General features: G+C 38.5%; 1 protein-coding gene and 2 long non-coding RNA genes across 6 annotated transcripts in view; 1 reads left to right on the plus strand and 2 right to left on the minus strand.

The window, feature by feature from the left end:
- Positions 1-804, minus strand: part of LOC311444979 — a 55136-nt gene extending 54332 nt beyond the window's left edge. The window contains exon 1 of the long non-coding RNA XR_014698150.1: positions 623-804. This is a non-coding gene — a long non-coding RNA (uncharacterized lncRNA). The remainder of the gene's footprint in view (positions 1-622) is intronic.
- Positions 805-875: 71 nt separating this feature from the next.
- Positions 876-20867, plus strand: part of BAIAP2L1 (BAR/IMD domain containing adaptor protein 2 like 1) — a 40013-nt gene continuing 20021 nt past the window's right edge. For all 4 annotated transcript variants that reach the window (XM_084536517.1, XM_084536520.1, XM_084536519.1 and 1 more), the window contains exons 1-3: positions 876-1112; positions 9264-9339; positions 11527-11613. In XM_084536517.1, coding sequence (XP_084392643.1) covers positions 1062-1112; positions 9264-9339; positions 11527-11613 — 214 coding nt within the window. In that variant the 5' untranslated portion in view covers positions 876-1061. The remainder of the gene's footprint in view (positions 1113-9263; positions 9340-11526; positions 11614-20867) is intronic.
- On the minus strand, positions 6174-19391 carry LOC311444980. Its single transcript, XR_014698151.1, has 3 exons — positions 18987-19391; positions 9083-9157; positions 6174-7560 (listed from the first exon to the last, which is right to left on the minus strand). It is a non-coding gene; the product is annotated as an uncharacterized lncRNA (long non-coding RNA).

Below are 20867 nucleotides of genomic sequence, written 5' to 3' on the forward strand. Positions count from 1 at the left end.
TGCATGCCCCATGTCATTTTATTGCCGCAATAAAGCGGGGAGAAGGGAGGGAGAGGCAGCGACCTGGAGAAGGAGGTCCAATGAGCACAGGTGTTCCTGCCACACGCACACAATATCCCGAGCTGGGCCTGAGCTTTAAATACCCAAGATTATCAAATTCCCATAAGTCCTCCAAGATAGTGCTGGTATTACTTTATCGGAAAGGCATTCCAGCCAGCATACTTTGAATTAATCTCACAATCTCCAGGCGATTTATGGTCCACAAAAAATAAGTTACCCCAGACTTTCCCCCGCGCTGTCCCCACGAAGGCCTCGTGAGTCATTTTGCAGAGCAAGTACAACCAGGGCACTTTTTGTTTTCTTGGAATGTATTTGAAAGGAATAGAAAACTTTAGGGTGCAGCATGAAGCATAGCTGGTGCTCCACATGTGTGTACAAATGTTTCAGGGGGAAACATCTCCCTCCAGGCCTGAGGGGTCCCAAGGGAGGCCCCTCAGCTTTGCCTCGCTCAGGGCCTCGGCCTCCCCTGTCTAACTCTGACAGGAAAAAAACAACTAATTCTTACAGAACCTTCAGTATCTCTCACAGAACTCTCACTCAGCTGCTGTGAGGACGATTTTACCTCTGGCTTCCCTGGACGCCCAACGCAGAGCTGCCTCCCGAAAAAAGCCTCTCACGCCGCACTCCCGCACCGAGGGTCTCCACGACCACCGGGCGCGGAGGCCGAGGAGGGGAGGGAGGGAGGCCTCGTAGGGATTGCGGGGAGGCTGGGGGAGGAGGAGGAGGAGGAGGAGGAAGGAGGCCTGAGCGGGCGGCACCCAGGTGGAGGCGGCGGGGCCCGCTGAGGCGAACGCCGCCGCCCCGCCCGCCGAGCCAGTCCTGCCGCGTCAGGCGGCCCCGGCCCCGCAGTCCCCGCCCGGCGGCGGCGCTGCCCGGCTGGTTCCACAACTTTTTGACAGTTTCTCAGCAGCCCAGGAGGGGGAAAGCAGCCTGGGCTCCGGCTGCGCTGGGGCCGTGAGCGCTCTCCGGAGGAACGAAGCCCCCCTCTCCCCGCCGGCACCATGTCCCGGGACCCCGAGGAGGTGAACAGGCTGACGGAGAGCACCTACAAGGTGAGCGCGGGGCGGGGGCTGCCCGCCCGTCACCGCCGAGCCTGAGGAGACGGCGGCAGACGGAGGCAGCCAGGGCCCCTCTCGCGGAAAGGGAGTCGGCTCCTTGTTGTTTTATTGTTATTATTTTCTTTTTATGAGTACGCTCGCCCGTCCCACCGTGCCAGAGCCCTGCTGCTCGGTGCTGGCTTCTACGGCGTGAATAACGCCAAGGGGCTTGGGCAACAGGTTTGGGGCATGGCAGGCTTTAAGACTGTGTTTTTTTTTTCCCTTCCTCAGCAGGCTCGGTTCTCCGAAAACCATAATTTCCCCGGTGTGCTTTAATGAGAACGCGGTTCGGAGAGCTTGGGGTTTGCGGTTCTCTGCTTAAGCCATTCCTTGATAGGGGCCAGAGCCTGGAAGTGGCTTAACGGTGAATTCAGTCCTGAGCTGATAATCTGATTTATGGAGGGACGCCCGAGCGTGATTCAAGGTGTCTGCTGGAAAAAATAGCCCGATTTATGTTGGTAGACTTCTCAACTTTCTAGAAATGCCTACTTACTACCAGAATGAAAAGTATTTTGTGTGCTGGCAGGAGGCACTCAAACTTTTTCTTTCAACAAACAGCCCCTCCAAAACACACGAAAGGGGAAAAAAAAAAAAAAAAAAAAAAAAGGCAAAATGCCCTTGAAAATCCTGTGTTTGAGTAGCAATAGCAGTCATAGATCCATGATCTTTATTCTGTGCAGTGTGTTGTAGTACAGAAATCATTCATATTTGCAAATGTATTTAATCATGCAAATGAACCTACAGCTGCAATGTATTTACAGCTTCAAGCGCAAAGGAAGGCTTTCTGGAGATTTTTCTGTTTTGCTGTTTACTCAATTGTACTGGCATACTATCAAATGTTTTCATATTTCTGAAGATGTTGGTACAGTATAAAGGTCTCCGAAAACTTTTACAGGAGTATTTTACTGTTTTGTTGTTCTCTGACACACAAGTCAACTTCTCTCCTTCAAGTAGTCCACCTATGTCAGTGTCATGTCATATTTCTGTTTAATTTCTCTTAGATACTAAATTCATGTAAAATTACTGTAAAAATTAGATTAGTTGGCAATAAAGGTTGTCCTCTAGGATCAGTGTAGGTCTTAAACAGTCTGTTGCTTTTTGATATCAGTTACTTTCATGGCAAGGCCATAAGCAAACAAATTCTTTTTTTCTCAGAAAAACAGTCCGTAAGTACAGGCTCACAGACAAGAAGCCTGGGAAGCTCAGGGCTGTGCTGAAGAAGGAATGCCCTACCCTGTCTGTTGGCTTCCAGAATGTAGCTAAAACAGGACAGAAGATCTTTTATTTGTGAGTTTTAACAGATATACTATGAAATAAGTTTTAAAGGAATGACAGACCTCTAAATAAACATAAACCTTCCCTGGTACTTAGTACTTGCTTCCTGGGAAAGCTTACCCCCCTTTTTTTTCCTTTGTTTTCTAAACTAATTCAAAGGGACACTTAAGATTGAAACAACCAGCAAAACCACAGTAATACGAAGTTAATGTTGACAGTGTGATGAAATGTCTTCTATGCGGATATTTTGAGAGGTCTGGTATGTTGCATCACATAGCTGGTACTCACAGGCCTGGAAACCCTCCTGCCCTGCCCTCATTAAAAATGGAAACTTTATCCAGATAAAGGCTGCTTCAGGTAGACCCAGAATCCATTCTCTGCTTTAAAGTAGTTATTTCTATATCGAAGTTAAAATCTGGAAAATAGTTCTTTACTTCTTAAGGGCAGAGAGAACTGGCCTCTGTGTTCAGCGTTTTCTGTGACTACAATTACACCTCCCTCATTTAAAGCACATGAACGCTTCTTTGTGCCATGCTTCCGCCTGCCCGGTGAGCGTGCTCTCTGCTCAGCAGCGTCCCTGTAACTTCTCTCGCTGGGTGCTGTCCTAGCAGCACAGTGCTCAGAGCACCGCGCTGGGATCAACCAAGTCAGCAGCCGTGTTTGTGTTTCTCTTACCAACAAGAAGGCTTGCTCTGGAGAAACCATCTCGATGTAGTGTAGGGATGGCATCTGTGTGCTGCGGGATCAAACGCAGGCTTTCAGCGTCTCAAAAAAAAATTTAACCTTCCTGTGACCTGGAAAAATAATAGGAAAATAAGTTTAATGCCTTGCCAGTCTGTTTTCCTTTTTTTTTTTCTTCTTCTATTTAGTAGTGCTAATCCACTGGATTTATTAAACACATAGTAACCTGCACTATAGAAAGCTTTGAAATATGCTTACAGAGATCACCAAGTGGCTAAAAGTAATGCCCTTGTATTTTTATCTTATTCATCCTTTTTGTTGGCAACGACATAGGGAAGCGAATACTTCAACATATTTTAGCTAACCTGACTGAATAAACAACATAATCCACAAATACGTGCATGTGTACACATGTGAAAATCAAGGTTGACATTTGCTCTTTATGTAATACCTGAAGAATTATTTTAGTGCATGATAGGAATGGCACGTGCGAAAGGAAGCCCGAGGGTGTGGGAGCTTGCAAGCAAGGAGGGCCACGGCCTCCACTGTACCAGAGCACTCCTGTGACACCTCCCGGCTCTCGCCACCGCTGCAGTGACACGTCACGCTCGCTGTGCGGGACATTTTGTGACCTCCACACACAGACCGTGTCCATCGGTCCAGCGCTTCTTGGAGTGCCACTGCAGCTGATGCAGTTTCCTTTTATCAGCTGTGTAAGGAGGTCCATTTGTCATCCAGCTGTGTACACTGTCCGTTTGTCATCCGGCTGTGACACGCAAAGCAGGGGAAAGGGGAAAAAGGTGGAAGTGCTGGGTTACACACCCGCGGTTCTGTCTGTGTGGTCTGAGGGCTGTGCCCACATGTATTGCTCCTCTGGTTTGAGGCTTCTAGAACTGCTGATATTTCACAGGTGTTGATCATCTTGAATTGTAAAGATGAATTTCTTAGTATAAAAGTAAATTTTATCAGGAAATTTTCATTATCACCCAAAGTATATGATTAGACTTAAAAAAAAATAAGTTTATTCCATGGAGTGCTGTGTTACTCTCATTGAACAGGGGCATGTAGAATTATTTTGGTAGGCTATATGGCTTTCTCCTTGAAATATTTCTGACAAACTCAGTTTAAAACACTAACTTCCACATATCCACATTTTTAAAAGGCTTACAATTAGATTAGACCACCAGGCTTACTGTCAGTAGTTAAAATTCACTCGTGGCATGCTGCAGGAAGGGTATTGTTTTGAATCACCAAAATATAAATCCTAATTTGGGGGAAAAGGGGCCTCTGGGAGTCTGTGAGCATATAAATTCTAGCTTAGTACAAGTTATCTATTTGACCTTACTTAGTTACGTCTGCTTATATTCTGTCTTGGGTCACACATTCATAACCTGGAAAGCTTTGTAGTTAGAACACATTGATGGATGATGTATTAATGTTTCTCTTAAACATGAAACATCAAGCTGACTAATAATTAGTCATAAGAATTAGACTTTTTGATTAAACACTGTCATCCCGATTTTTTTTTTCTCTGTTCTGTTAGACCTGTTTTAAAACAATATTAAGCTAATTTACAGCTGAGATGGCTTAACATGAGGACTTAATCCTGCCCTTATGAAAGCTTTATTCTGGATTTCAAAGAGATGAGATGTAATAACGTACAAAATGGAACACTATGATTGGCTTTCTATAGGGCCTTTTGAATCTCCTCAACGGGTTCTCAAACAACATGAAAGACTCAAAAAAATTAATGTTGCTGTTTTTTTCTAATTGACTTGTAACGTTATAAACAAACTAGTGGCTATACAAAGGTTAGCTATGAATAGCAGTAGTGATGGTAATACGAGTAACATTAGACCTACTTTTCTGTCTTAGTTCTGTAATTTCGGATTTTGACCTAAATACATTGTTATCCACTCTTGCAAAAGTGCCTGCAGGATGTAAACTTGAAACTACGGGGAGTCTGTGCATTGTTTGGCTGTACCCATACCTGCTGAGCTATTGTTCTGCGAGGTGTGTCTTTAAGTAAGAAGCAAAGCTGCGCCTTTACAGGAAGGCACTTTTACAATGGCTTTCATTTGTTTTGAAGATTAACCTTGCTTATATGGCTATCAGGAACTGTGGAAGATATGATACCTGTACCCGGGTGGAAATACACCGTTTGTTGCTCCTCAGTCTTTTCTGCCAGGCTGGTTAACGCGTTGGTTTCATGGGGTGAAGGGCGCACAGCAACCTTCATACCAGAGAGTACATCCCCCTTCAGCTCTTTTTTGGGAAGATCACTTGTGCCAACGCTACCATTCTGCATAAAAAGATGTTTCCAGTTGCCTCTCTTGAAAGTGTTTCCCTTCGTTTCCATTCATCCTAAATAATAGAAAGCTGTAGGATCTAATCATGTGCCTCCTGTTCTCTTCTAGTTAATTATTCTGTTCACGAGAGGTAGTGTGTCACTAGAATATAGGGCATGAGATTGACAATTAGGAGGCCTGGGCTGCGTTGCTCACTGAACAGCCAAACGATGTCTTGTGAACCACTTTCTCTCAGCTGTTGCCTTACTTCGTCATGTCCCACAGGACTGAGACCAAAGTTTTATTACAATGTCTGTGTACAGCACAGCGGATGTCAAATAACATCGGGGTCGTGTTACTTCTGACAGCTTTAAGGTAGTGGGCCTCATGCTCAGAAATTCCTCTGTTCTGCCATCTCTGGTTTTTTAGTTCTCAGATCTGGCTTTAATGTATGACTAGTGCTACTGGTGGTTGGTCCCAGTCCTTGTCGTGACCTTTTCCTTAGACTACAGATACGGGAAGCTGTAAAATAGTAAGGCATCACCTGAAAATAAACAGCTATAAAATTGATTTCTGATTGGCTTGTTTTTAACTCTGTAACCTCTGAAGTTAAAGGAAATACTACAATCATTTTAAGTGATCTGAAATGTCTTGGCAATATCAAGTTCATATCTGATCCTGAAAAGGGAGTTGCCAGTGACAGTTTCGCTTTTTTGAAGAAGTGCTCTACGTATTTCTTCCCGGAATGAAGCTGCTTTGAAGACGGCAGCAGTCATTAACTGTATAAAAAGAGCTCTCAAAGCAACGGCAGGTTTTTGTTTGCTCTGAGAATCTAGCCTCCAGTAGAAAAAACAATACATATGCTTCTCTCTAATGCTGGAGAGAGGAAAAAATCATCTAAAAAATATTTCATTAGGTTGTCTTGTAGATCCAGCAGGGAGGAGGAGGAAAAAAAAAAAGCTGGGTCTCTATCAAACACAAACCCTCAGTAAGAAAGATGAGCCTTGCACAGTGCTGTGAAGATCAGCTAAGCATACCCTGTGTTAAACCGAGCAAATTCCAAAGAGAAATTTCCATTGCAAAGGTTTTCACTGTTTCTCATGCGTTCCTGTCTAGAAATTGGTGCAGACGCTTCTGCTAACAATCAAGCACTGTGGCAGCGCAAAGACTGAAAAACTTCCAGAGACTGCCTGGTCTAATGGAGAAAAGATCCCTTGGTTGTATGCCTTCCAGCTCCTGAAGGCTTTGAGCTAGAAATTGTTTCTTCATCCTTCCCAGCAGCTTTACGTATACACAGAGCGGATGTGAGGTACCGGAGCTCTCCCTGGGAGTTCTCTTCCAGTGGACTTGTTTCCACAGCGTGGTCTCTATCTGCTGAACCTGGACGCCCGGTATGTCTCAACTCAGCTAGTGAAAACAGAGCTGAAAAAATGGGAGAAAAGAGCAGAAAATGGCTTCAAAGAGGGGAACTGCTGCGCATATTCTTGCTGGAGTTTGGTCACCTCCTCCTAACTGAAGACTGATGCAGGTGCAGTCACTGTTTTCTCAGTCTGAAGTCTGATTAGAAGATGTCAAGAAAACAGGCATCTTAACCCTGGATGCACATTTCAACAAAATTAGTATTTCAAGACTAATAATTATCACACTACTGTTATGATTTTTGGATGGGGGCAGTAAGGTTTTTAACTCCTTGTTGTGCAGGGCAGGGTAAGCTGAGAGGGGATCCGTCTTGCAGAAAACCCGTTTTCAATAGGGGGTGGGGATTCCAGGTGGCATTGGGATTCTTACCTGCTATGCGCGCACATTTTCCACATCATGTAGAGCTTCTCTTCCCCCGTATCTTTGGAATACAGGACTCTATCCTAAAGGAATTCCATAATTCATCAAGTCGCATGATTTGTTAACTCCATATATGCCAACAGCTACCTTCCTTAGCGCAATGCTGGGAAGAAAAGTCAAAAAGTCGGTAGCAGGAAGGAACACAAGTGCCTAGTCACACAGTGCCAGCTCCAGCTTCCTGGAGTCTCCAGCAGAGGCCCAGCAGCCAGGTTTCCAGCAGTCAAACAGCTGGGGTAGGAGGAGGAGCATTTCCAGACACTGCAGCTTGGAAGTCCATCCAATTAAGTTGTTGTAATAGCCCTGGGCGTTGTTGGCCCGACCTGAAACACACGTTCCCACATGATTTCTGGATGTGGTTTGTGAGTTAACCCAGACCGAGGGCCTGGGGACAACAGGTAAGTTTGCTCGCAGTGATTGTGTTTGGACGGGTAAGAGTTTATTGGTACAGACAGGAAAACAATCCCCATTGCATTAAATTTGTACAAATAAAAGCAACAGGGCTTGGCACTGTTTTTGTGTGTCCACTTTTGATGTCATAGGTGCTGTAGCAGTATCAGAACCTAATAGCTTTATGTCTCTTGGTATCATGTTCGCTCAGAAATGTGATACCACTGTGTAATGACATCCCATCTGTCATCGTTAAAGAGAAACGATAAAATGATTGCTTGGACTACAGATTTTTCAATTCCATTACCTAGAAAATTGAAAGTCAGAGGCATGGCAAGAGTTGAAAATCTGTAGGTTTATAAGGAAATTCTTGCTACTGCATTTAACTGTGGCATGCTTGAAGGAAGCAGTTATACTGTCCCCCTAACAGAGATGCTGACAGTTACCATTATATCCCAGTACAGGAGACAGAGAGATGGGCCAGTAAGGAAGATCTTTTTAAGGAACACATTTTGAAGATTAACAGAATGACAACACACGTCCAAAAATCAGTTCTCTAACAGAGCTTGGGGAAGCAACAGGATAGACGCTAACTCAGTATTGAAGTCCTTTCTTGCCAAATGTTATCAGACCATGCCATCAGACTGTTGTGTGTGAACCTATAATTTTATCCAGGTCCAGCAATATTATATATGCAGGTCAAGTGTCTTTAATAGTGCCAGTAAAATATGTAATGTGATACATAAATACTGAAACATGCATGTGAAAACATAGAACTTGAAAGTCCTGCTGTGCGAACAGTATCCAGGAGATGTGAGTTGTGCTATTAAAAAGAGTGTTATTTAAAATAGTAAGAATAACAGAGTAGTGTCTTCAGCTATCTCATTATCTTAGAAGGTTTGAGAACAGACTCAGCAGCTGTTTTTATATGAAACTGTATTTTGTATGATGGAATACAGGAGAGAAGAAGGACTGGAACTTTGTGGTTACTTGATTTTTAAATGACTGGGAAATGGGAAATGCCATACTATTTGTTCAGATATAGTTATTGACAGACATGGAAAGATTTGTTGTTAAACTAGAGAGAACTATTTTCCCTAAGTACTAAATACTAGCTGTAATGTAGAAAAGAGGATTTTTCAGTTTATTTTGCTGCTTGTTAAATAAAAGGTCTTCCTCTAATCAAGTTATCTCGTCCATTTCTTGCTCAAATCTTACACCATTGTCAGGAAGTTTTTTTTTTTTATTGTCTGACTTTAGAAAACAATTAGTAGAGAAATGGTTTCTCTCGTGCTTCTTTCTCCATCACTTATTTATCATAAAAGCACGGTCTGTGCAAACTTTGATCATATACTCAACATCCTTTTTTATTATAAACAGACAGATTCCTCTTTAGCCCTAGTTTAGCCTATTTTTTTTTCCTGTTTGTTGATCTTAAATGCTCAGTTTCCTCACCCTTCCGCCTTTTGCTCTCCTCTTCCTCCTGAGTCTTCTAATTTTCACCCATCCACAGACTTTCCAGGTAACGTACTGTACATAAGAAACATAAAAATATTCATAAGTGACACTGAGATAAATACTTTCATCCATTTCTGAATTGCCTTGGCTATAACACAAATTTTATTTTGTTTGCTAGAATGTTATGGAACAGTTCAATCCGGGACTGCGGAATTTAATAAATCTGGGGAAGAATTATGAAAAAGCTGTTAATGGTAAGTCTTTTGGGTGTTAACTTTAGAAACAATGTTTAATTTTAATTTATTTCGTTTTCATATTGGATGTGAGGATTGTGTAAAAGCTTAAATTCCAAGTTGAACTTCATGCATTTATAAAACAAACTAAAAATCACAAACACCTCAGCATATGTACCTCTTCTACCTCCTCTTTTTTTCTTTTTCTTTAATTTGGGAGGGGAAACAGGATTTTGGCCAAGTTCAAACACTGTCCTGCAGAAGCTGCATCCCAAACACATAGGCACTGAGCTACTGAAAAAAATTATTTTAAAAAGTATGAATAACACCTATTAGAATCATAATATAAATTGAAGAAACAGTTATGCAAGATAGATATTGGGGTTTTTCCTCTTGGAAATACCTTCCAGAGATACTTCACAATTTTAGATTTGTTTTTGCTCACCTGTACATGTGTCAGTGCATGAGTAAGTATGCCTATTAACAGAACAACGTGAATGAGTAAGAGTTGCAGGAGTGGATTCAATTTTTTCTTAACCATACTAAATCTGATGGCATCTTTCTAATGGAGTCAAAATCACAATCGGAAAATTTGAAAAAGGGCACAGTTTTTCAGACTTTATAATATGTTTGTTTACTTCCATCATTGACTTAAGAGAAAGTATTTATATAAGAATTGGTTTCCAAGACTGGGCCCTAGATTCCCAAAGCTTATATTGTAGGACCTGTTAGAGCTTGCTCTATTTCACTTATGCAGACCTGTTGAGCTGCTTGATACCATATTAAAGCAATGTAAAATGTCTCCAAATTTGCCTCATTAAAGTCTGTGACATATATTTCCCTACATGTAATCTAGCACTCTGAGAAATGTGATACTGCAGAAGTAGTGCATAGCCAAATAGTTACTGAAATATCTCTTCATGCAAATTTTAGACAAGGCTTGAGACAAAGATAAAAAACAAAGCCTGCTGGAGATGAAAATAAGGAAATGTTGACTTAGTTGCAGTACCTTACCTTACGTGATTCATTAGCAAATGGGGTTTATGGATTATAGCTAGTAAGCTAGTACCAGAAATAATATGTTTGTCTGGAAAAAAAATTATAGCAGTTGACAAGAGTTGCCTTTTTTTTTTTTTTTTTTTTGCACTGTACTTTTGGTACATTATGTTGTGTCTTTTGTCTTTTTAAAATTCAATTTGTTATCAGTAATTCACAGTATAGCTGTGCCCAGCAACACTGGAGAGAGTCTGATAGGCATTGTGTTTTACAAAATTTGCATTTAAGACTGGTTGATAAAGCTTTTCTAGTATGAATGCTTAATTTCACATGAGTAAATGTTTGCAACATTGCAACAACTGTTGAGAAAGTGTTAGTCATCTTTGGGCTCTCATAAATTGTTAATCTTTACTCCATAAATTCTGAGTGGTATAAATAGATCTTCAACAAGGAGTAAATATCCTGTTGCTAAACAGTCAAACATTTTGCAGCTTTCCAAAAAGTCAGAGTGGTCTGACAAAGAATACAAAGCTTCCAAAACTTCTACTGGATTTATAATGCGTCTTTGTGCATTTTGAGGCTAAAGGGTCAAACCTCCTTTTCTGCACAACTACCGTTTACTAGCTGTAGTACTAATGAAGATACTATACAGATGGAGTTCTTGATTTAGCTTGATAAACACAGGTAAAAAAAATCACGTTTTCTTCCTTTCTTAGTGACTACACTAGGAGGTAAGATTGACTTGGGGCTATCTGACAAGGCATTAGATAGGCAGAGTTGAAATGACACAAGCTTTTCATAAACATGTGGCAGACTGCTCCGTCAGTAGCACCAACATAGTTGGTGCTATTTTTTTTTGTAAACTTTTGTGGTTTTTTTCCAACAGCTTTATCTGTACCAGGGAGTTTTGCTATGTTCTGGTACAAAACCAACCCACTGATGCTGTATGCTCCTGGGTATATGTGAAAGTTGGAACTAAAGACTACAGCTTTGCTGATACACTTTGCTGTCCTGTCTTTCTGTCACCTGGTTTCACAAACTAGGAGGTAGCACAGGGACTTGAGTAACTTCTTCCAGCAGCAGGATTTCCTTTTTGCCATGCAATGCTCTCTTTCTTTGTGTCCTGGATTCCAAAATTTCATAAGATCATAGATTAATGAAAATATAAAATCTTTCCATATTTTTAACTTTTTTTTTTTTCTTCCCTATAAGCTATGGTAGTGGCTGGAAGAGCATATTATGATAGTCTTGCAAAGATTGGTGATATATCAGCTGATTCTCCTGTTTCTAAAGAATTAGGTAAGTGATTATTTTTTTAAATATTTTATAACCAAAACTTCTTTTTTGTTTTCCTACTGACACTTCACAGAACTAATGTAAAGTACAAAAGTATTAGAAAAAGAGCATTTTACTCTTTAATAATGCATAGATGGAAGGAATTAGATCACCTTAAAATGTATTTTTTTTCTCAGGAAACTTATGCTATTTTCATCACAAATGTCAGTAAAAGTTCTCAGATATATTATATTAATATTCTAGTTGAGCTTTTGAATGAGGAACTGTAGAGTAAAAGATATAATTTAGTCTATCAGTAGCCATTTACATTAATGTAAAATTAATCCAAATTATGTACTTTCCTGAAAATAATTTCTGAATTTTTCAAAGACTGTCGTCAGCACTGCATCTTGTATTCCTTTGGCTAGCATTGAAATGATATTGCTCAATCTACAAAAGTGAAGTTTTCATCAAAGTACTTGTAGTATTTCTGACAAAAATATAACATCATTACAAAAAAAAAAAAAAGCTATGCTGTAAAGAGGAAACATTGTTTAAAGGCTTGATTTGCTTTTTGACTAAAATAACTGGATAAAGTGTATTTCGATTATGGGCAATCTTTACTTTTGATTATGGGCAATGTAGGACTCTTTCATTGGTATAATGTGCATCTGCTTCTGTAACTAACTTGGAATAGTATGCAAATTTAGCTGATTAAAAGGAATGGTTTTAGTAATTTTTTCTTAGTGATTCTGTTGAAGGTGATTTGAGGGAAAGACTCTCCTTGAATGGTGACCACAGGTTTCTATGCACCTGCATATATTTTTGATTTGTTCTGAAACCTCTTCTGTGTGTTAACATTCTGTGTTCAAAGCTGGGAGCGGCAGAACAGCAAACAGTACAAAGCAAACAGTCCGAGGGTAGTTACTTTCTGTATTTGCTTTGCAAGTTGTTTACAGGAAACAGAGTTGCTAGTTTTAAACCGTAGAACAAAAGTATGAGAAAGTTAGAAGTATCAACCATTCAGTCTTATAAAAATGTCAACAAAAGCATAGTTATGATTTTTGTAATCAAGCAGTGGGTCAAATACATAGAAGTAATCTATTTGTTGAACTTTGTATTGACTGTGGGATGTCATCTGCATGTTTGAAAATATTATTGGGTAGTCTCGAGCTAAATTCTGTTTCTTCCTTACTACAGGGGCATTACAGAACTGTGCTTGAAAATAGATTTTTGGTTTAATTATAAATTCTTCCATGCAGTTAAAAACATTTTTCTAGACACACTGAGAAAGTATTGCCTTCTTCAGGCTCAGGTGTCTAGCACTGTATTCTGTTCATCTTCTACTTAAACTGGTACTGCAATAAAAATCTTCCTAAGGAAGACAGCAATTCTGGATTTCTTCCAGCATACTTTCTGATAGAATACTTAAATTAGTGAACATTGGAAAAGCCAAGATAATGTGGTTACACATCTGTGACAGATTAGTTACATTTTCTTAACTTTCTTGATAGTTCTGAAGCTAGACGATGATACTGAGCTATTTAGAAAAGAAAAGGATACACCCCAGACAGCTGTAAAATCATCTTTCCTTAAAACAAAACAAAAACCAATACTGGACAGCTCTTACCTTTTTGTATTTTAGAAATACTAATAGAGATGCTAGGCAGTATTGGATGTGTAAAGACTAGTTCAAACTTTGCTGTGATGCATTCCTTTGAGGACCCTATTAACCCTAGCAGAGTTACCACAGGCTCAGCGCACTGCAGAATTGTCTGCTGTGAATTCCTTTAGATTAGCTAAAATGCGTGTTATCAATTACCAACAGCTCTATCACACATAATGCTTCAGGCACCCTTGCCAAAACAGAGTTCAGCAGTCATCAGTTTGGTTTTGTGACCTACCTGTGACCTGCCTTACAGGACTGTATTCTCTTGAGAATGAAGTGAGCTGACACTGGTTTGGTTTACAAGAGCAGCAATCTACAGGTGACTGGCAAAGAAGCAGAGAGTAGCAATTTCCATAATTTTATGCGTTCACGTTATCTGTATCCACATCTGATGCTCTGATATTTCTCTTACCTTGCCCTGGTTTTAAACTGCATTACGCCTCTTTCTATATCCTATATTAGTTGAAATCAATAGCAGTAATCCCACAGATGTCGGTAGGGGGATCATGATATTTTGAGTATATAAAACATCATCCTGGCTGCTCACAATGAATTAGATAAACCAACAATGACAAGAGCTACGTGTTTTAGAATGCTTTAATTTTGAGCATGAGTTGAGCTCCTGTGGTCTGGATTTCTGGTGTTAAGGGCTTTGGACAGCCAGCAAATTTAAACATTTTAATTTGAGTAATAAAAATTGAAACATCCAAAGTAAGTATTGAAACTAATACAGCCAGTCTGTCTGAAAACAAACAAAAAAAAAAACTGTGACTTATTTATTTAATCAAAATCAGGTCAATTGGTGTATGGATGGCAAGGCTTTACAGAAATTACCTTTTTTTCAGAAATCCATGGTGTTGTTTTTTTACCTCACTGTGTCAACTACAACAGAAATAAAGGGAAAGCAGATCATCAAATTATTTTTGACTCAACTTAAATGTAGATGCTTCCTGCATTGACTTTGTGTTTACAGCAGAAAAGTACCACCCACTAGGTACTTTTTGGCTGTAAAATGAGATATTAGAACAGGACTCCCCCCTTTTGCATAGCAGCCTGTGTTTTTTGCAGATACACTTCATATTAACATCAGCCTTATGAAGACTGAACCGGACAATAAGGCAGGAATCAATGTTTCAGCTCTTCCCTGTAGCAATGTCACCTCCAGTAGTGTCAGATGAAAAATAACGTATTATTCTTAACTTAGTCATGTTGCATTAAACTTCTTTCACTTAATTACAAAAGACTACAAGGCTTAGACGGCTAAAATACAGTATTATTTCTAATTTATGGATAATGTTTACTGGAAGATTATACTGAGTCATTTTACAGTTCAAACCCAAACCTGCTGGGTGACCTGGAGTATATTTACTGCCAAGTGTGATGTAAAGATTTGTATCAAAAACACAGTCAATCTTTCCTTCTCATAAGGAAACACAGAACACGTTCTCCCTGTAATGAGACAGTAAAATGGAGAATGCTTTCTTCCCTCTTCTGCTCCCATCTCGGTCTATGGAAATGAGAATGAAATGGAAATCCGGATATTCCAGATGATTCAGAGCTTTTGTACTAAGTATCTATATCTTTCAAGTCTAGCTAAAGTTCTCTGAAATATTTTAATACAGAATAATTTAATACGAGTAAGTTGAGGAAGCAAATGAATAATGCATTCCTAATACAATTCTGATAAATAAGGTATAAGTGTATTTAGGTCAACTTCCTTTCTAATTTTGGATTTTCCTAAATTTCTAAGCTTGTAGTCCCTCAGAATTAGCTACAAGAACTATACACATGCATGTTATATTCCTAAATCCAAGTTATTTTCCAATATGGAATTCTCATGTCTTTCTTTTCTAGGAACCTTTTCTAAATCACACCAGGAATTAAACATAGCAAACAAGAAACTGCTCATTTAAAAATGTAGTTTCATACTATTTAAATTACAGCATATCATAAAATTTCAAGTTTCAATAATGCACTAAAATTCACATGTATACATTAGCACTGTATCAGCATTAAAGATACAAACTTTCATGATGGTAATCTTGTTATCTTACCCAAAATACAGGTTTATGAGGCTTTATCTAATGGATTTTTTACTGCTTATAATTTTAATAAAGTCTCTCTTCTAATAATGTAGGTTGTCTTTTCACCCTTTCTCAAGGAATCAGGAAGTTTTCCTGCACATTCATTGAATACTTCACATGTTTTCCCAACTATCCCCTTGTAGGTACAATAAATGGCAGCTGCTAAATGTGTTTTTAGTACTGTGGGTATGAAGTCCCAATTTGGTTGTTGTGTGGCAACTGTATCTATAGCAGTCACCCACAGTTATATTACGGGTCTGTACATAGAGCTTATTGCTCAAGAACTAATAAGTGTGAACTGTTCACTGCTGCTCATGCAACAGATAGACAAATCGTAAGAAAAATACTGTATTGTATGGTCTTGACCTGAGAAACTGAATTGCAGAAATTTGTGGCAAAAGGAAAATCAGAGACAAAAACCTCTTTTCTATTCTACCTAAACTGTTAGTTTATTTAAAGATTAGTCTGTGTCATAAGCTTACTGTTTTTATAGTCTCATTCTGTTAAAACTTATCTGGAAACAGGTATGCAAAGCTATTGCTCACCTATAATCTGAAACTTAAGAATTTGTTAAAAGCAGGGGTTTTGTTTGTTTGTTTTTAGGAGAAGTTTTCAGGTTAAAAACCACTGCAGGTAATTTACAGAACCAAGTACTGGGCAAAAAGATTGCTCTGTGCTGTGCCAGTCACAAGGCTGGGGAAGGGAGCCCCTTACGGTGCAAACAGTAAGTGGAATGCTTGACCGAGTTGAGCCCTGAACTTGATGTTCTGCTTGGGCACAAAAGGCATTGACAGTCCTTCTAAAAGGGCTAAAAAACAACACTTGAACATGTCCACATAATGTAATTTTAAAGGTCTCCAAAACTTTGTCATGCTTTAAGTACAAAACATCCACTGAAGTGATACAGTAATATAGTAATTACACATAATAATTACTATAACGTGGATAACTCAGGGCAGGAGTTCTCTATATAAACTTTTTTTTTTTTTTTGAGAGTCCTTATTCTTCTGTTAGCCAAATGCCTGTGGTTACTGGGGTAACTGCGGATCAGTTTGAGAGTCATGACTGATAACCACAGGTGAGCTGATAAAATAAGCTAGTGAGTGGTGAATATGCCTACAATGCATCCAATAGTGAGCATTTCTTATCTGTTTGAATGGACTAAAAATTAACAGGATCATATAATTCTTTTGGTAACTGTTTTCTAGTTTTTCAAAGCAAACTAACTAATTTGATAATAATATAAATCTAATAATAATTAAGTGAAGTCTGTAGTGAACACTGTCTAATTTTATTTTATTTTCTAAGTGATAACTACTTCATTTTACATATTCAGCTAAGAGAAACCCAGTGAACTTTTCTCCACTTCCTTACTTCAATTTGTAGAGAATTTTGATGTGAGAATCTGTGAGCTTAGTGGCCAGTTAATACAGGAAAAAAAAAATCAGAATTGAATGGAAAAATTTTTATTTTACTAAAAAGTATGTATCTTCTGGCTGAAAAATTTCTAATCAGACTGTAATGTAAGGCAATACCATCTTTCTAAAGCACTATCTTGCAAGTAATTGTCATTCAAAACTCTTTGTCCTTCCTTATTAATAAGCAACATGGCCATTTGAGCCTGTACTATCTCTTGCTACTTCTGCGATACAGCACTTAAGCATTGCTCTCACTATTGAGAAAGCCAAGCAGAAAAGCAGAAAATCTAACCATTTAGGATAAACGTAGCTAGTTGCCAATAAATTTAAAAACAAAACTAAAAAGGGGGGCAGAGGGAGCAGTGGAGGGAAGAGTTGTTGGCTTGCTTTAGCATATAAACTGACCCGTTCAGCTGGACTCTTGTCTCAATTGTCTTCGAAAGATGACACCTAGCACACTCTCCCTCACTGGCATGTGTAATCTAAAGAAAAGATCTGTCATCTTGTCCCATCTTACTTACTGCATCAGTGTCGTCTCCTCTATAGTATAAATGTTCTACTTTTAGAATAGATTCTGTTGGATAGAAAGGCAAGTGAAGTGTGCCAGCAACTACAGAACCTCTTTAGCACTTCATCATGTGGAAACTTCTGAGAAACTAGCTTAGAGGTTACAGTTGAAGCAGTCGGGATATCAGGCCAGCTTTTCCTATGGAGCATTAATAAAACACTCTTCTATATTTATAATGAAACGGAATTGGAAGAAGCGACTGAATTCTTATAAAAAGAAAATGTCTTGAGTATGAAACACAAAGTAGTTTTCTGTTTCTCAGGAGTGAAGTTTTGTATCTTCCAATTTTGTGGTAACATTCAGTCTCAATGCTACATAGACCTCCAATAGTAAGCTAGGAGGAAATGAGCCAGCCTTTCTAGATATATTTCTACTGATGGAAACAGAAGCTGAGTTAGTGGAAACTTCCCGCTAGTCATAGTTCTACTTTTCCAGGTCATTTATAAAGTTAAAGCAAGCCAAACATTCTGATTGACAATTTTTTTCCTCTAGAATTGGTACTGTGGCTTTTGATACTCAGTATTCTGCATATAAACTTTTGATGTCTGGTGAAGGAAAGCAAAACAAAGAAACAGAAAACCTTCACTCTTAAATTCTTAAACACAAACAACTCCATATCACCTAGTAAGCTGCCTGCCCACGTATTGCAGAGCTATTGGAAGCTGTATGTGTTCACTGATTTATAAATTGAATCAACTATTCAGATACTCATAAACATGCCCTGCCGATGGCCTGGTAAAAACTCCTGCAAGTCAAGGTGTTCATAAGTCAGAAAAAGAAAGGCAAGAGACACCTGTTATCCTGTTGCTATCCAGAACCATAATTAACAAACAAAAAATCACAAAGCAATAAATAATCAGTGAGGAGGAGGAGTCTCTTTTCTGAAGTTCTACAATCCTTCTCTGCTAAAATATGATCCTGCCAAGAGAAGGAGTGAACAAGAGGTGTGTACGTTAGTACACAAGGAGAATGTAAATACTTAAAAACAGATATTGGGACTTGTTCTTGTAAGATTAAAAAACCAGAAGTTTGTTCTATCGCATCATTCTAGTTGTAAGGTACAACAACTTAAAGCTAAGGCGCAAATTTTCTGGTTCTGGAAATGGCTGAGGGGAGTAACAGAATATGGAAACACAAAAATTTCTTCGAACAATTGCAGGGTGCTAGTTGCAGAATAATACTAGCCCCAGAGAAGAAAAGACAACAGACACAGATATGACCTAAATGATATTTTTCAGATTGAATTCTAGATGATCTCAAGGTAATCGTTCATATTTCACAGATAATTTCAGTATTTTTGTATTTTTTCCTACAGCAACCTGTAAACTGAAGCTGATTCTGGTATTTGATTTATATTCAAAATAAAAGTGGGTGTGCACTTACTTGATATCATCATGCAGTGCTTCAGAGGTCTAAGAAAATAGGGAAAATACCTTGAAGGGCATTCTTGAAGATACCTGACTACTAGAACAGTTAAATTTCACATGAGCCTCACTGGTAGCACAGACATCTTTCATCTTGCAATGAATTGCAACATGTACATGCAACACTTACTTGGTTGTGTCTTGTTTTTATGTAGAAAAGAGTAGTTCCAAAGTGAGAGAATGTGTGTTCTGTGCATAGTAGGTACCTGTTCCCTGGCAGCACTCCTAACTTACCCAGACACGATACAATCGCAAGATACTGGGGCTGGTGCAGGCAGGAGGCTGTTCTCTCTGCTGATGCTAAGCAATCAGTTTTTATTCACTGTCTCTACCCCCAGGTATGTCTGTTGGCAGGAAAAATAAAAATAAGAAGCCTTGAGAGCCTGTGTAGAGGCTTCTTGCTGTCTACTCTAGTGCAGAAAGGGATGGAAAATAGAAAGTAAATGTCATCATTGCAATGAAAATTGCATCATTCATGTAACTAGCTTGTAAATCCTTTAACCAAAGGTCTACCTGTATTTTCTCTGTACAGTCAGCTCTTACTAATTATTTCTGAACAACAACAAAAAAATCCAGCATCAGTGGTAGATGTCATTAACATTCCTAAGGAAAAAAAATATCTGCCTCGAAATTCCAAGAAAAAAAATTGTTGTCAAAACTGTAAGCTGCATTTGGGTTTGGATTTTATTTTTATTTTTTTCAAACTGGCTGATTCAAATTGATGTGATTAAAAAAAATGCTGTGACTGCTTGCACTTTATTGAATTTCATGTAGCATTTACAATGACAATTTAAGTATTTATCCTTTTTGTTAGTACTGGAAACCCATAAAGAGCCTCCGTTTTTGCTGGTTAGTATAATTTTCTTGTTCCAGTCCTGCTGAAAAACAGAGATTAGCTCTGTTGTATGATCTTCCCTAACTAATCTGCCTAAAAACAGCAGGGCGACATACAGGCAAGTTCAGGCCTGTGGCTGCACTCTAACTTATTTTCTTTGCACCTGACTTGCATGAGGATTAGAAGCTACTTATTCAACACCATCGCAGAGCTCAAATATAAAAACCGTGTATATAAGGTTTTCAAGGCCCTATGAAAGATCAGTCAGTGTAGCACATACCTTAATATATTGTGTTTTTTTACATATGGGTAAAAAAATAGAAAGAAATGCCTCCAGCAGTTTTTAAATATATTGGTAATGGAGTAACAGGTGGAAAAACAAGTTTGCCATTTTTCATGCATTATTTATGTGGCATGTGCTTTTCCTTTTCTTTTTTTTAATATGAAATATAGTTACCATGCTTACTAATCATCTGAAACAATATAAATATTTCATGTTAATTAACGTATGATCAATGATATAGTAGGTTTAAAAAAATTTAATCTGATTTTTTTTTTTTTTTTGACTGAGAGACCAAAACAGTTTGGGAGAAAAAAAGGCAATTAGACTAGCAGACTGGAATTTGCTAAAACTAGAGTAAACTCACACTTCTCTTTAAAATAATACAAGCTATTTTTTGGTTGTTGTTGTTCCGTTTAAAATCCTAAAATAGGAGCATCACACCACAAACAAACTCCAAGGAACTGGAAATTGTAATAATCTTGATAATCTCTTATGTATTTACTCCAGTAAATTCTTAAGTGGGAATGGCTAATTTATGAACAGTTTATTGCCTACAATGTAGCACGTAGTGCATGATACGCATTTTGTAGTACTTTTTAAAATCATTTGTACTAAAGTCAAAGTATTTGGCATTAATTTTAGACTAAATATACTTTAAAATAAGTTAATACCTGGGTTTATCTTAATATGACTTTATAAAAAGGTCATAGACTTTGAAATATACAGAGCTGAAAAGTTCTGTATCTTTTAATACTTAATAATACCATAGTTTAAAAATAATTTAAAATTATTATTATTCTTTTTTTTTTTCATTTATGTGTTAGGAAAGTACTTCATTATGGAGTTTTATCCTTTTTTGTTTCACATGATCATCAACAATGTTTTAAGACAAGGAAAAGATAAATGCATAGTTTAGATCCTGATCTACAAAAGAAAATGGTATAAATAGTAGGTGCTAGGCTACTAAGTAAAAGCAAATTATGCTCTATGCCTTGTC

Source organism: Aythya ferina, assembly GCF_964211825.1.
Source record: "Aythya ferina genome assembly, chromosome: 15".
Taxonomy (NCBI): domain Eukaryota; kingdom Metazoa; phylum Chordata; class Aves; order Anseriformes; family Anatidae; genus Aythya; species Aythya ferina.